A 17,918-nucleotide genomic window follows, 5' to 3' on the forward strand; every position below is an offset into this window, starting at 1 on the left:
TTGTCCAAATAGTGTGTAGACAATTCTCGTCTATAATAGTGTAGAGTGTCAGTTGTTCAATTGTGCGCAGGGACCGAGTAGAGCGACCCAGGCTCTTAATAGAGCCTCTAGTTTTATTTCGTTTTCATTTTATTTTCTTGTCCAATTTGTTAGCTTCAATTGTTCTCGGTTGTCTTTCAATTAATGTCTATAAACTGCTTCCTCGTTCGTGTTATATCTTTTGTAATAAAATTTCGGAGTCATCTTGGTGCTGTAAAAAGTTTGAAATCAGGCTTCTACGTTTAATGTGAACAACTTTTGATTTCTCCTTTACTTGTTTATTATTTTATATTCAAAGGAAAAAGAAATTATTCCAAAGAAATTGTCATCTGTTTTTCATTGATTTCTTAAAAAGTTCTTTGTTGCTTGGACAAACTTGAATTAAACCTTTTCTGTATTTGTTTAAAGAACCTGTATTGATTAATGATTGTTAATTACGTGCCAGTTTATTGCTACATGTAATACTATAAATAATTGACAGTATTTCAATGAGATATAATTTGGTCGTTCTGTCCTTATTTAGTGGCAATCGAGGTAAGTGATATAATTTAAAAGTGTCATGGAAACAGAACAATATTCTTTACAAACTAAAAATCCTACTTCAATGATTAGACATGTTCCTTGTGCCGAGTCTGTGGGTGCACATAGGCGAGACTCGTCAGGGGGTCATAATTACACGTAATTGTATTGGAAATTCCCTTGATATGAGTAAATTACATGGTTTTCTCAAATGTAGTTGTACAAAATTGGACACGGTAATTTGACAGAAAGTGTTGTACTTAGAATTTCCAGGAACATCGAAAATAAATTTGAAGTTTTGAGTGAGAATCTCTATTAATGATAATGTGCACTCTTCAATCCTCTTTTATCAATATTATTCTATCTTAAATGAACTTGAAACAAATATTCTTAAAGTGGTCATATCTGCAGATTTTTTAATAACATTTAAATTAGTAATTTCATAAAAATAGTTACAAAAATCAGGGTTTTACATTTCTTGCATGCTCATCTAGACAAAACACATTGGCGTTTTCCATTGCAACTTAAAAATGCTGCGTTTGGAAATCTTTTTTAACCAAACCTCATGAATTCAAATTTACTAATGATGGGAATTCTTACATGCTCTAATATGAACATTAGGGCTGTAGCTATTACATTATAATTTCATTTATAAAATTTCTCAACGAAAGTAATTTGTTCGAATCGATGGATCAATGATCCTTTGATATAATACATGGAAATGATCCCATAAAATTGATGCAATGGAACAATGTAATAACTTTTAAACGATCGTATTTTTCGACTATTACATTTGTGAAAACACACGCTACAAAGAGACGAAACAGACACCATATTTATGGAAATCAATTTAGAAATATTAAGTCTTTTTCATCTTGAGCTATTATAGCAAGTAGACATCGAGCATTTTGTGTTTAGTACTTCTTAAATGCTGGCTTCTGACTTGGATACATCTAATATCTGAAAAATACAAGTAAAATATATTATTAAACAAACAGGGAATAACAATGTCATTTGGAAGAAGTTCATCAAAATCTTTGGAAAGGAGCCCTTCGGCTAGGACATTATCAGCCATTACAAGAATGAAACTAAGCAGTGCCAATAAAGGTAAGAACCCGAAGAATACGCAGTAAACCTAGATCTATAACTTCAGCAATTTTGAAGAAAACTTCAACACAAAAATGAATGCTTGGAGGGTAAAAAAATATTTTCCATTTTTAAGAAGTGTGGGTATATAATCATCAATGTCTGAATATGTTGCGGTTGCTACCGCGAACTATATATAGTGAATGTCTTTTAATTGGTAAAGTGTTTCATAAACGATTGTTTGCAAACTGTGTATATACCAGTGAGTTGTATGTTCCATGTCAGTCTACCATAAATTAATCACTCTTATTATCATTAATATTATTGAAAACTTAAACATTCTGAGTACACGCAAGAAATGAAATGTATGTCGTACGTCTATTTACCTGCCAATAATAAAAACACGTCAAACTGCTCTTTAATCTTTTACGCTGCTTTGAAGATTATATCCAATCTTATTGAATTTAAATATATGCAGATGCACTCAGCTCCATTATATTAGATAAGAATGTTTGTCGTCACGTTTTTTTAAAAATACTAACCTGTGGTGAAAATCGAGAATCGACTAACTATTAAAATTATATCAAATTTGAATTGTATACATATTTTTTTTCGAAATTCAAAGGGCACTTGCGACGAGAGATGAAAAAAAAAGAAAATGAAATCGTTTGGTTCAATCATTAATAAAAATGAAATACAATGTATTGAAATAATAATTCGTTTTTTGGAACCAATATGGTTCAAAATAAACATTTAAACATCGCTGATGAATTATTCACTTGCAAGTTAATAATTCTACCTCATTGAATCCGTTTTCATGTTACCTTTAATTAAACCCATTATCTAGAGTTTGGTTACGCACATGTAACTCATGTTCAGTCATTCAAAGAAAAAGAATGTCAACATTCGGAAAGTGAAAGAAAGGTAAACCATTACGTTGACTGATCCGATCCACAAAAAAAAACACCCATTCTTATACAGATACAAATTAATTAACCCTAACCAATATATCATGGAATAAAACAGACCTAGAAAATCTTAATATCGGGTTATGTGACCGTCGGTCGAGTCTTCGGATGTCACCTCGACAGTTAATTAGATGGCGCCTATACTAAAATACAAACGGAATTCTGATATCGAGTACATGCTTTGTTAACTGTTCATTTCAGAATTATTGTACTTTGGATATGCGTTAAGGTATGTTATAAATCAAAGATGAGAATTTGAGTCAAATTGATGAACATGAAATGCCCATATAAACAATGAGCCAAAGTAAAACATTGTATTTGTTGTTTAAGAAGTCACAAGTTCGAAGTTTGAAACTGGCTGGCATTTTTAAAAAGTCAAGTACCGTGTGTTATATTAAGGTAAAAAATCTGGAAAGGTGCCAGGCTGTGTAATGTCCAATAAGTGTTTAAAACTTTAATTTTCAAGAGTTCATGTATTAAACAAAAAGATTTTATTACCAACTTCAGTTATTTAATTCACTTTCATATTCATTTTTTTAAGGGTCAATAGCTACGAATAAGACGGAAGAAAAAAAATAGATTTTTTTGGTTCCAAGCATTTATGAAAACGGAATTAAAAAGTAATATTTCGCTAAAACCAGTAACTTTGAATTTCTGTTGTTAAAAGTCTTTGCACTTTGAATATATATCGTTGTCGAATTTGTTAAATCCTTTCGAAGAATAGCAGGAAAAAATAAATTTATCGAATTTTCTGTACTCTGAGATAGCCTTAAAAGAGTTTGAGATTTACCCCGAACCGGAAACTTCGATTAATCTCGCGATATTTATCCTTAGTTGCCAAGAAACAATATGGCCGCCAGAATTTGAGAACGGGCACCCGAGTAAACGTATTATTGACAATAAGCTTATAAAGATCAATATGAGCACAAAAGTAAAAGGAAAGCAGTCAAGTTTGCAAAGACCAAAATCTGGTGGTGTGTAACAAAATAAATAGAAGAAAAGACAAATGAAAATTTTCAATTAACAAAAAAAAAAAAAACAGTGTAAAAAACCGCAAAATATGTAATTTCTGGCATTTACCCCTTCTATAATATGTTGTATCAAGTATTTGCATGGTCAATTTACAAATTGAACAGAGAAATGACAGCTTGAGGGGAATAACTTCAACCATAATAATGAGGGGAAAGGGTAGCACTTTTGGAATTAATATGTTTCTTGGTTCATGTTTTTTTGGAGATTATGTAAGACAGGTGTTACCACTGAGTTTGTGATGTGTTATCACATATATGAGTGCAAAATAATTAGCAATTTTAAGGTATTTTTTTTCAGGAATGTTTAAAAATCATTAAACCAACAATCCTGCAAAATGCTCGACTGGTTAAAAAATGCATAAAAAATATCCAGCAGTTGCTACTTGTCCGGCTAGCCGGACGAATAGTACCAGGACTATTTGTCCGGCCAATACAATGCGCATGTCACTATAATATTTGTGTGTGCGTGTAATATTATCTTCAGAAGCACCAGCGGGTAGCACATGTTTGTAATCTTTAGTGTTAGGGCCTAATCTTGTTACCAGTAACTGAAATACACAAAATGTAGTTGTTTTCTTCATACTAGTATATAGTCCAATGTGGATAAAGAATAATTTGAGAAAAAAATTATATACATCCCATATCTTTTTATATAAGAAGAGAGAAGAAATTACTTGTAAAACAAACTTGGGTTGTGTTTGACTCATGCATTTTAAGTTAAAGCATGGAAATATTATATTGACATACTTCTATGGTTAAAGTAAAGGATTTTGTCTAGTTAAAAAAGGTACAAAATCAATTTGTCTGTAGCTGTCAAAGAGAAATAGACCCTGGCTTGACATAAAGTTATCCATGTTTTGAGTGAAAGGTGAGACATTTTTCTATATAAGAAGAGAGAAGAAATTACTTGTAAAACAAACTTGGGTTGTGTTTGACTCATGCATTTAAAGTTAAAGCATGGAAATATTATATTGACATACTTCTATGGTTAAAGTAAAGGATTTTGTCTAGTTAAAAAAGGTACAAAATCAATTTGTCTGTAGCTGTCAAAGAGAAATAGACCCTGGCTTGACATAAAGTTATCCATGTTTTGAGTGAAAGGTGAGACATTTTTCTATATAAGAAGAGAGAAGAAATTACTTGTAAAACAAACTTGGGTTGTGTTTGACTCATGCATTTTAAGTTAAAGCATGGAAATATTATATTGACATACTTCTATGGTTAAAGTAAAGGATTTTGTCTAGTTAAAAAAGGTACAAAATCAATTTGTCTGTAGCTGTCAAAGAGAAATAGACCCTGGCTTGACATAAAGTTATCCATGTTTTGAGTGAAAGGTGAGACATTTTTTTATAGCGAGTCGAATAATTTTGTAAAACCGATCAATTATCTTTATTTCCCATTTTCCTTGTGATTTCAATTTTTTAGAGTCCCTTTTATAAGATTATATCATTCTTAGAAGTTCATTATATCATGTTCCATTGTCAAATTCCGAAAACTGCAAAATTTATAACAAATATTGATATCACCGTTTTCAGCCATGATCTTAAAATTGAAAATCAGTGATCAGATTACACGCGCTCCCTTGGTGCTTCTAAAGATTATATTACACGCACTTCCAAACGCACATTATATGACATGCGCATTACAATGGCCTGACAAATAGCCCTGGCACTGTTCGTCCGGCTAGCCGGACAAATAGCCACTCCGAAAATATCCAATACCTCATATATAATATAATTAAAAATACACATTTAGTTGAGAGAAAAAAATATATACTTAAACCCCCAAAATTGTGAATGAAATTAAGTGAATATTTCTGGACAATACCTTCTTATTTAACTCTTTTTGCTTAAATACTGAACAAATATTTGGCAACCCCTTTCTTATTTTTACTCTTTTTGCTTAAAATACTGTTAAAAATATATATTAAATATCTTTAACATGGGTGCTGAATTGACTATATTAGGTGCCGATTTAACCAGGTGCCAATTTGACTAGATGCCGATTTGACTAGAATTTGGTTGATTCCAGTACCTTGAATGACTGAATAACACTTGAAATTTTTATATTAGCACATATAAGGGACTTAGCACTAGCTACGAGATTGTGTTAACAAATTAAATAAATTTACAGTTGATTATAAAATGACAGTTAACACAAAAAAGACTAAGGTTCTTGTATTTAACAAATCAGGAAGACTTAAAAATATTAAAATATCATTAGGAAACCAGACTTTAGAATGTGTACAAAACTACACATACTTAGGTATAAATTTTTCATCATCTGGGAGTTTCCAAAAAGCAAAAAAAGAACTTTATAACAAAGGAAGGAAAGCATATTTCAAATTAAGGAAGACCTTTTCAGTGGAAAGCCCAAAACCTAGTACTTTATTACACATCTATAACCATACAATCCGACCAATCTTGTTGTATGGATCTGAAATTTGGGGTTATATACCACATAAGAAACAAATACATTTGGATAACTTTATATCAAAAGAAACTGATTATCTTGTACTAGAGAAAATTCATACTAAGCTTTGTAAATTTTCACTTGCAGTTAACATAAAATCATCAAATATGGCATGTAGAGGAGAACTAGGTTCACTCCCTACACTGTATTATGTAATAATGAATATGATAAAATATTGGATCCATCTTATGAAAGATATTGAACCTTCAAATATTATTCTAAGGGAAGCCATAAATCTATCTCATTCTATGGACAAACATAACCAGGAATCTTGGATAGGAAGTATTAAACATATATTTAAATTTCTAGACTTAGAATATCTATTTGTTAACCAGTCAAACTTTAAACAAAACCATATTCTAAAAAAGGTAAAAACATCTTTAACTATTAAATTTAAAGAAAGCTGGTTAGCTAGTTTAGAAAGCAATTCTGGGAAGTGTACTAATTTACAATCTGGCAATAAATTAAGAACTTACAGAAAATTTAAAAATATTTTTATGTTTGAACCATATTTAAAAATGAATTCAAAAAAAGACAGGCAAATAATCACAAGATTTAGAACTAGCTGTCATGATCTTGAAATCGAAAGAGGGAGGTATATTGGGATTAAAGCTGAAGACAGAAAGTGTAAGCTATGTAAGAACACAGTTGAAGACGAACTACATTTTCTTTTAAAATGTCCTGTTCTAAAAGATACTCGATCTTAACATCTATCTAATTTAAATTCAAAATTCAAAAAATTTTCAAGATTATCTGATGAAATGAAATTTGTTTGGATTCTTTCATCTGAAGATTTGTTTGTAACTTCAAACTTATCTAATTTATTACACTCCCTTTTTGAAGAACGAAAGAAAATTATAGAAAATATTGTTGTTTAAAAAAAAGAAAAATATAGATAAATATATATGGGAAATAAAATTGATCAGCAGTTGTCTCCCATAGACCTAGTACTATAAAGAATTATGTAATTTCTCCAGGTCACAGTGGCACCCATAACAACTATGTTTTATCAATAACTTGGTTTATATCAGGTTAATTAGTGTAAATGTGTATTCATGTGTTGTTTTTGTTTTTTGTTGTCTAAATGTACTTTAATCATTCTAATCATTTTCTGTGCTTTATTTTGTAATTCATTCATTTGATTGTATAGCTCAAATTTTGGGCACCATGATTGGTTAATAAAAATTATCTTATCTTATCTATCTTATAAAAAATTTAAAGTTTGATTTTTTTCTGTTCAATCAATAATGAAAGTGAAATAGTGAAATAACAATTCGCTTTTTGCAGCCAAAAAGGTTCAATTTTGTCAAATTACGTTAAGAAACATTGAAAAGTAGTTATTCACTTGCAAGTGAATGAGTAGACCTCTTTAAATCCGTAATTATGTGAACTTTAATTTAACCCCTAGCTAGAGATAGACAATGCATGCATTGTACGTGTACTTGTTATTTAAAGAAAAAAGATGTCAACAATGTAAGTGAAAGTACGGTAAATCATTTGAATACTAATTAGATGCACATAAAATCATTCTTATAAGTTTAAAGACAATGAGAAACATCTATTGATAATCTATAAAATCAATTCAAACATAAAAATAAAAAAATAAAAATCCAATTGCACGTGTTGGTTTAATCTATTCATATCTTTATTTATGGTTACAGGGGTGTAGCTAGAAAGAAACGACGTGGAAGCAAGTTCTGCCGAGCGAAGCGAGGTGAAACATTTTTGGGACCCTATTTTGCAGAATTTTTTTTTTTTTCGGTTTTTGGTCATAGGACGGCTAAAAGAGGAGCTACATGTATATGTAGATAAAAATTTATGAATGTAAAACTATTAAAAAATCTTCTGAATAGAGTAACAAATAAACAACTCAAATTTTTGATAAGAAATTACTCAAAATTGTTCAAATTCTGCTCTTTGGGTCTTGGAAGAAAGAAACTTCTCTATTACTTTGTCAATATTCACACTGAAATCCGGATGAATATGCAGTCATGCTATGTAGCTGTCGTCGTTCATTGTTAATCGTACATTTGTTTTCAATTACATATGTAGTACCGTGACTGAAAGATTTCCATCATGGTATGGTAGCACTCGCGAGATGTTATAAACCAGCGATCATCCCAATTGAATTCGTCAAAATTACATGACAGGTCAGTTTCGTAAGTCTCAGACAATATTGAGATTTGTGATATTTCCTACATTATGATGGAGCAGACACAGCGCAAAGAAGACAATACTTGAAGCGAATCCACTTTCCAGTTCCCTTATCATATGGTCTAAAAACGCAAAAAATAATAAGAATTTCCAATACTGTTTTGGCGTGGTTGCAGGGTGATTGGCTCCGGTAGTCTGTGGACCACTTCGCCTCGGCATATTTTCAACGATGAAATATTCTCCAAAACTATATGTCTTAGACTGAATATAAATTCAAATCTTGTAAAAGATACAAGTTACCTCCTGATCTTGTAAATTTTTTTTATTTTGAAACCAAATATCGTTATTTAATGATATTTCATTAATTAAAAAGGTGACAACATAGTTGTTTCCTTTAACATTCAATTCATAAATTTTGATTTTGCGATTTCTTTTTTTGCATGCCGAATCAATGTACACGCAACTGCGTGTAAGTGTATCATCAACACTTGTAACTATAGGTTAATTGTCAAACTAATATCCAGGACACCAACAGTCTCCGACGTTAAACAAATATTATAATAATAATAGTCTAAGATAATACAGAGGGGGCTGATGGGTTAATTTCGTTCTTCGTGATCGAGGATGTTTTCATTTCGTGATCTGTGAAAGATGCCAATTTTTATCGTGATCTGTGATTTTGAGGAAATTAAGTTGTGATTTGGTAATGTTAATTTTTTGTGAATCGTGATAGATATTTTTTGTTTTCCGTGATCCGTGATGAGGACCCCCCATTAGGCCCCTCAATACATGCATCACGCGTCGCTGTCCGATACCGATTGACAACTCATTTCTCTCTCTCTCTCTTCATTTTTTGTTTTTGTTTGTGAAAACGACGTGGATTCACGTGCTGTCGTGCCTCCGGGTAGCTACGCCCCTGGTTTACATCACTTATATGGTCATCTGAGGTCAAATCGATAGTTAATAATAAATAAGATGGTGTCTGGACTAAAATACACATGAAACGAACCTATATATTATCTACCCCATGCTCTATAATCTGTTTATTTAAGACTTTTGATAGTTTGGATAAATGTATCACATTGTTATAAATCAAATATTAGAATTTGAGTCAAATCTGTGACCATGAATTTGAAAGCTAGTGCCCCTTTTAACATGGTCCATGGATTTTTAAATAATAGTATATTATAAAGGTTTTTACAACTTTAAAATGATATATAAAAAAGCAGGTCAGTTCTTTAAGATCGTTTTAGATATAGTGTTTTACTCCAACATGGCGACCAAGGATAACGTATATTATTATTATGACATATATACATTTGTACCATGTGACATGGTCGCCATGTTGGATGTACACACTTATTGACACTATGTAATATTTCTTGAGAACACATGTTTTTATTTAATAATACAAATATAAGGGAGGTTATTGAATTATTCTATTATAACGTACATAAAGCTTTAAACATGTTGTGTGTTTTTTTTAAGTGTTTGACATATATTTTGATGATGACATACTGACCTTTGTTAATTCTTTTCTTCTATTTGAAGTGCTGAATGATTAAATCTTTTTTTTTAAGTCTGATCTCATTCTGGTATATATTTCTTTGATGTATGAACATATTTTGTGACAGTCAAGAAGTTCATCTTGGTCTTGATAATTTATCACTGTTGTTACTTTCATAACACCTATCAGCCTGGAGAAAAGTTGACCAGCATGGTATTGAGATGTTGGAGATCTGGACTGCTATTTGAATTGCATATTAATTATCCGTTCTTGTAAAATTAGTCCAACCTCACTATATGTTCTCATTCTCATTTCATTTTTACATTCTGTATAAATCAGAATTCACTTGTTGAATAAGCCTTTTTATGTCTGTGGATGCACAGATAAAGAATGTGTTGATTTTCCTAAAGTGGTTCTTTCATATATCCTCATAAATAGACCATACATGTAGAGGGATCTGTATCTGCTTAAACTTTCCATTTTCTTTCTGAGCTAGGTGATACTATCCTTAAGAAATATCTTGTACTTTTATGACCCTGAAGGTTCATATGCTGAAATATGACATGCAATGTTATTATTTAGCTTCGAGCTTAACCATCTTTAATATATTATTAAGCTTCTAGCTTACCAATCTTTAATATATTATTAAGCTTCTAGCTTACCAATCTTTAATATATTATTAAGCTTCTAGCTTACCAATCTTTAATATATTATTAAGCTTCTAGCTTACCAATCTTTAATATATTATTAAGCTTCTAGCTTACCAATCTTTAATATATTATTTAGGTTTTATAATAGTATTTTAATTTTGCTTCTTGTTTGATCAGAGGAGAGGATTTATGATTTTTAATGCAAACCAAATGATTTTTTTTTCGACCTGCTCTAGGAATTTAATTTTTTGTCAGGTCAATTGTCCATTTGACTTAATACAACAGCTATTGTTCTTTGTGTATATTTACTGGGGTCTTTAATTTTGTCTAAGAGAAAATTTGAGAAACACTCATTGATTAGTTTTCTGTATAAAGAGTTTTTACATTATTGTTTTCATCATCCTAGTAGGGTAAAACAGAAAACATTTATAGCATTAAGTTTGTGCTGACTTAAATTCTGTTTTATTGCTGAAGTACCACCATGCATATATATGTCCTATGACCTAGATGTTTTGTTTGTACATGTATATGTGAATTAATTCTCATTAGTGGATATGGAGCTACAAAACAAAAGTATTTGTCTGTAAATTATAAAGCCTATGCATGACAGATCTGAGTTTGGATCCTTAAATTCCTTTATAAGCTTAATTATGATAGATGCTTTTGAAACCAAAAACAAATTGAAACAGCAACTTTTCTAAATATATTAATAAAATGAAATTGATGTTGTATACATATCCATATTTTATCAAATGACCGGAACACTTATCTATTGGAGGAGAATATTTCATGCATATAAATAAGCTCTTTGTTTTATGATTATGGGGGTAATTAACTTGTCAAAGGTGTAAACCTGAACTATATGAATATTGATCATAAGACATTAAATCATACATTTATATTTGGACATAAAATTACAATCTTTATCTTAACTACTTATCTGGGTATAATTTACAATTAAAATTTCAATCAAGTGTACTTAAGATGGAAATACATGTAGTTTAACAGTAAAATTTTCATGCTTAGGTTCAGCTAAATTATGACTTGTATCAATAAAAGATAATGTTATGGCCTGGACAAGATTTTCTTAATATTTATGAACTGTGATAAGAAGAGGATAAGTAGAGAATTTGATTATATTACTAATTTTTAAAGGAATGAAGATATGGAATATTTTATTTAAGATATTTTTAATAACATTATGATCTGCTTTATTACAATAGAACTTAGAAATAATTAAAGTGTCAAGAATATAAACTTGCACAAGGATTTGAATTATCTTGAAGTGAAAATTCTCGTAAAGGTTTAGAAATAATGATTTGAAGTGATGATGTGTTGTTTATAAACCTAGGAGTATTGAAAACATTGGTGACATAGATGTTAACTGTAGAATCAATCATAACTTAACAATTAGAGCTCAGCAAACACTGGACAACATTGTTATAATGCTTTTGTTTTAATTTTTTTTATGTGTTTGAATTTAACATGTACAAAGAATGAAGGCTGTGTCTAGATCTAAATCCAAGCATATAATAGGAAAAGAAAAAGATATAAAATCAGGATTAAATGTACCTCACAATTCAAGGGATAGGGATGAGAAACTCAGTTCTAAAGAACCTTTACCAGCTTTGTTAAAACTAAGAGGTTCTGTACATACTTTGAGAATGATATCTAGATTGACTAAGTCCAGTAAGTAACATCTAATACATATTTGTATATGTATGATTTATTGATTGTTGGTGTTTAACAGCACTTTCAGTGGAAATGAATATTTAATTGTGACCAGTTTTATTAGAGGTCTTCAAGCACAAGTGCTCAGAGAAAATCACTGACCTTTGGCAGGAATTATATTGTCAATTTTATACATCAAAGTCTAATGCACCTTGTATTGAACAGGTTTAGGGTTTGATTTCACAACCTGAGGCTGAGTGTTGACACTCACATCTTAAAATTGTATTTTTACCTAAACCTTTAAATATTTCAAAAAAATATCAGTGAGTATAGGGAACATGTTTTTACCTTCATATGTTTGTAACATCTGTAAGAAAAGTATTGTTTCCTTGGCCAACATTCAGTAATGATTTTTTTCCAACAGGTTTTCCACCTTGTTGACTTGCCAATGATTAACATTTCTGAAATAAAAGACATTTGTCAATAACATACATGTTTATATCTCTAAACTGATAAAGTTAATGTTGACATTTTTGGTAATTGGTTTTTGCTTTTAATGCATTTCATATCTGGTCATCTTCGAATTTTAGTTTAGTTTACACAACCCAGTATGTGTTTCTATTAGATGCTGAAAAAATAGTATCTTAGTAGCAAGCAGTGAGCCAGGACCCTAGGTGATGATGTTTATACTGAAAATGGACATAGTCTGGACCTATTTTTATAAAATATCCAAAAAAGAATTAAGAATTTGTACCCCAATTTTTCTATTTTATTTCCTGAAAGTTGTCAGTCAAAAATCAAAAAAGTTAAAAATTAATTATCATTATTTTATTAATTAGTTTTTTGTATGGATGAAAGTATGATGATCGTCCTTAAAACATGACAGTTTTGGATATGTGTCATGATTTTTATTTCAAGATGGCCGTCATTAACAAAAAATAGTTTCAGGTCTATGGGAAAATTAAATACTGCAAGTACATATATCTCTAACTAAAAAATGATTCATACTTTTATTGAAAACCTTGTTAAATATAACAGTTAAGAAAGTATTCATAGTAGCTGTACTGCAGTTTTAGAATGTAATCATATTAGCTGTATAACAGCCAAAAGAAGTAATCATAACAGCTATACTATAGTACTAGAGAAGCAGCTATTACAACTAAAAAGTAATCATAGTGGCTGTACTACAGTTAAAATAGTAGTCATAGGGTACATGCACTTTAATTAAAATAGTATTCAAAGTAGTTGTATTAGAGGAAAAAAGGTAAAAGTAACTATACTACAGTTAAAATAGTAATCATAGTAGCTGTAATACTGTTAAAAAAGTAATCATAGTAGCTGTACTACAACTAAGATAGTAGTCATAGTGAATGTACTACAGTTAAAATAGTAATCATAGAAGCTGTACTACAGTAAAAGTAGTATTAGTCATTAGTTCATGTAATTTAAATTAAAATAGTAACCAAAATAGCTGCATTACAGAAAAAAAAGTAATAGTAATTACTGTACTACAATTATATTTATTAAGTAATCATAGTAGCTGTATTACAGCAAAAATAGTAGTCATAGTGACTATACTACAGTTAAAATAGTAATCATAGTAGCTGTACTACAGTTTTAGAATGTAATCATATTAGCTGTTACACAATTAAAAAAGTAATCATAGCGACTGTACTACAACTAAGAGTAAGATAGTAGTCATAGTGACTGTACTACAGTTAAAATAGTTATCATAGTGACTGTACTACAGTAAAAATAGTAGTCATAGGAACTACATGTACTTTAATTAAAATAGTAATCAAAGTAGCTGTATTACAGCAAAAATAGTAGTCATATAAGCTGTATTACAGTTAAAAAAGGTAATCATAGTAGTAAGAATATAATCATATAAGCTGTAATATAATTAAAAAAGTAATCATAGTGGCTGTAAAATGATAATTATAGAAGTTGTACTACAATTAAAATAGTAATCAAAGAAGCTGTATTACAGCAACAACAAAAAAAAGTAATCATAACAGCTGTACTATAGTTCATGTATTATAATTATAATTTATAATCCTATGATAATATACTTTCACAACATTGTTTACAATTTGATGGAGTATATCCAGAATTTGGCAATCTATCTACTTTGACTTTGGACATCTTCATATGACAATTTCGACTGTTTAGGTGTTATAATTGACTCAATGGAAATATACTGCTTTCATCTCACTAGAAAATCATGTATGCAAAATTTTTGGCATACAAATTTTATATTTTATTTAAAAAATCTGTAATAAAAGAACTGTAGCTGTGTTTTTTTTTTTGAAAATCATGTGACCATTACATTTTAATACATAATCGCTTTATATTGAATGATACTTAGAAATGCATAAAAAGGAAATGGTCATACCCTATCTTTTACAATATTAAGAATTCAAAATTTTTCTTTTTTTTCTTTTTTTTCTTTTGTTTTTAAAAAATGAGGAAAGATATTATTAAAATTTCATTTATTACCTTTACATCCAGTCACACCAGGAAAACCCTTTGCCATCTGAAAAATTATTTTTTTCTCATTAAAACCAGAGTGGTGTCCATGAAAGGCTTGTAATATATCAGACAAATATTGACATATTTAATTGCTTTTCCCCCACTTTATTTAGGGGTATAAGAAAGGTTCATTAACTATTGAATATAGAAGTTTTGGATATCTGATCAAATTTCTTGCTGAAATTTAACACATATAAATTGAATAATTATTGAATTTTTGTAAAAAAAAATTTTTTTACAGTAAACTTACCCCTAGAAGTATGTTTTGTATCGTGAACATTTGATCTTTTTGGTTTTTTTTCAAAACAAAATATTTGTTTAAAAGATAAAGTTTTGCCATTGAGTACCAATCAAAGTTTGTGTAAATGGACATTAACAAAGAAACAGATAAAAGGTAGCACAATTAACTAGTGTCAACTTTCTGAAATCTAATGGAACATTGTTTATTCTTTTAAATAATTCAATTCACAAAATTTCACTTATAATAGGAGTCATTATAGGCAAATCTAAAGGGTTAGAAAATAGCCATATCAAATTTCTGATTGTATGCAACAAGAATTTGAATTTTATTTGGTCAGAAAAAACAAATATTTGGACAGAACCTTCATTAGTTATAGCATTTTAATTCCATACAATATTGTGTTTACTCATGTATGTGAACTGAATGGTTATTGTTTTGCATGGTTGTCACTTGAACCTTTGAAGTTCTTTGAAGGAAATATTGTTTATACACCAAATAGAAACCATTATTCAGTTTTTAGTTTTTTTCGGGCCAAAATTCCGTAAGGATTTCCTGCAGTTTGTTTACATGTTAAGTTTGGCTATCTGATTTTCTATTGTTTTCTTACATAAGGTAGGTTTTGAGATTATAGTCTGAAGTATGATGCAATTCATGTATGATGATAATATTTTAAAATAACATTAAAAAACATATAGAAATTAAACATGACACAATCTTCATGAAATATTTTTAAATTATTTTTTTGCTAAAATAAAACCTGATTTGTAAAACACTTAAACAGAAAAAAGGCTTTAGTAGTAATTCTATAGTATTTTATATTAAAGTTAACATTTTTTTTTATAATATTGTAGTTATATTAAACTTATATCATATAAAGTATGTTATTTATCAAAGATTTTATAGATCTATAAAGTTTTAAATATTGATATCAGTATAATAAACTGGATTTTAAAAGTAATTTATGTGAAAATAAATGGTAATAAAGATGATAAAAACATTTTAATAAAGAAATATTCCACAGCTGATGATCTGAGATGTCTGGAATTGGAAGAGCTACTTCTTTACTTAAAAAGGCATTTGTGACTAACTCAGGAGGGGGAGAGTCATCAAAAAGGAGTAATGGAAGTTCAGATGATAGTGGGAAAAAATCCAAATGGGGCGATACAAACAAAAAACTAGCAGTTTCTGCGTTGGTTGGTAAGGAACTGGTGATACTTTTCTTTTATGAAAGACAAGTTTAAACAAAATATATTTATACATACATTTGTACTTTCTTCAAACTTTCTTAAATATTTGCATATACATTGAAGATGACCCATTTAACTTTGGGAATTAAAGTAGTTTTTCCTGATGATAAAGATTAGTATTTTTTCTGTAGCATCCTCGGTGGAAGATGCCGGTCGAGTAATCCACTTCTCCAGTTTCCTTAAATCTCCCAGGACATTGTATTCCTTGTTTTTTGCAAATCACCTTTTATGATTAAGTTGTTTTAAAGTGGTTTGTGGATTTTTTTGCCGACTATGGTATATTTTCTCATTTTTGATGGCTGTACAGTTGCCTTAAATTTCTAGCATTCACTTCATTCGACTTTTGGTGGATAATAGTTGTCAGATTAGCAATCATGCCAAATCTCTGTATTTTAATACATGCACTAAGATAATATAAAAAAATTATCATGAATAAATCTAGAGTGTAATGGTTAAAATTTCAGATTTATTAATCTCTATACTCCAGACTTGTTTATGCTTGGTCACTGTGTGTGTCAGTGCAGAGACATAATTTTGATTAGATAGAATAAAAGTTACTATGACAAGGAATTAAACTTGATTATCTCCCTTATATCATATGATTGGAGGATGTTTTTTGATTAGACAGATTAGACAGAATAAAAGTTACCAGTCTTGTATAACTAGTTTCAAGTTTGCACATCATGACAAAACAGAGTGAAATGAAATGGTCCATTTATTTTGCATGTACTGGTAAGCCTATGGAGCAGTCACTTAAAATTGCAAGACTGCAACCAAAAGTTACCTTACTATAAAAGTTAGAACAGGATTGTCTCCCTTATACCATATGGTCATTTAGATGTCCAACTCTAGAACATAGACCCCTGGTCTAATGTTCACATTTAAAGGTTCATAGTTAAACTTCAAAGTCATCTAACTTTAGATTAGCTCATAGTTTGCAAGGAATAGTGGAGAGTTCTGAGTTGTCTCATTGGCAATTATACCACATTTTCTTATTTTTACGTTAACATGTGATGGTTTTTCAAGAACTCCACATTCCCCAAGGGTTAGAATATTTTACAGTGTTTACTCACCATTTTGGAAATGTAACAAGTCCATCAGTGAAAACAACATACAAAATCTGCAAAAAAAATATATTTTTAAGTATTTATGACAAGTTAGAACAAGGAAATACATTTAACTTTAGGTTATTTTTTAATTTTTGCTGCAAATTGTTTTGAATAATGGGGAAAACTTACCCCTTTCTTCTTATGATCCCTGATTTTACATGTAACACCATTATTATCCACCTGTTGGTATTGTATTCTTTATAGAATTGTTACATATTCAAATGTAAGGCACGTAATGGGGTATAAACTATTAAGTATATAACAAAAATAAAGTAATACAGTACCATCTGCAAAAGTGTCCTATGTAAAAACTGTTTTGATACCAGTAAAGTGTATTGATCATATTATTTTCTGGTTTAAGTTATGTTTGAGTGTTTATGTAATGGGGTATTACCTGCACAAGAAAGTGCTTGTGAAAATCAAACAAGGGCTCAGATATTAAACAAACATTTATTTGATGTTAAACAAACGTAGTTAGGGTATCATTCATAATTAGCTTGTCAAATTTATATTGTAATGTATCCTTTAAAGGTTAATTTCCTGGGATTTGAATAAAAGACGGAACTATGTCTACAGACAACACAATGTTCACCTAAAAATTTCATTCTTCTGTCTTCCTTTGAAGACTTTGCATATTTACAGTAGAGGTAGAAGAATTTATTTGTACATGTGAATGAAAAATTATAGAAGAA

At 29.7% G+C, this 17,918-nt stretch overlaps 1 protein-coding gene and 1 long non-coding RNA gene across 7 annotated transcripts in view; one reads left to right on the forward strand and one right to left on the reverse strand.

Moving 5' to 3' along the window:
* Positions 1-374: 374 nt before the first annotated feature.
* Positions 375-17,548, reverse strand: LOC134693053 (uncharacterized). Its single transcript, XR_010102319.1, has 6 exons — positions 17,511-17,548; positions 17,191-17,237; positions 14,597-14,633; positions 12,446-12,558; positions 9,792-10,327; positions 375-1,518 (listed from the first exon to the last, which is right to left on the reverse strand). It is a non-coding gene; the product is annotated as an uncharacterized LOC134693053 (long non-coding RNA).
* The window catches only part of LOC134693005 (MYCBP-associated protein-like), a 47,313-nt gene continuing 30,945 nt past the window's right edge, over positions 1,551-17,918 (forward strand). For 4 of the 6 annotated variants that reach the window (XM_063553700.1, XM_063553681.1, XM_063553724.1 and 1 more), the window contains exon 1: positions 11,908-12,115. In XM_063553700.1, the coding sequence (XP_063409770.1) occupies positions 11,923-12,115 (193 nt within the window). In that variant the 5' untranslated portion in view covers positions 11,908-11,922. Of the gene's footprint in view, positions 1,666-3,437; positions 3,587-11,907; positions 12,116-17,918 lie in introns of those variants that run through there. The other 2 variants (XM_063553708.1, XM_063553732.1) reach the window with 2 other exon arrangements.

The sequence above is a fragment of the Mytilus trossulus genome, chromosome 1, assembly GCF_036588685.1.
Source record: "Mytilus trossulus isolate FHL-02 chromosome 1, PNRI_Mtr1.1.1.hap1, whole genome shotgun sequence".
Classification (NCBI taxonomy): Eukaryota; Metazoa; Mollusca; class Bivalvia; order Mytilida; family Mytilidae; genus Mytilus; species Mytilus trossulus.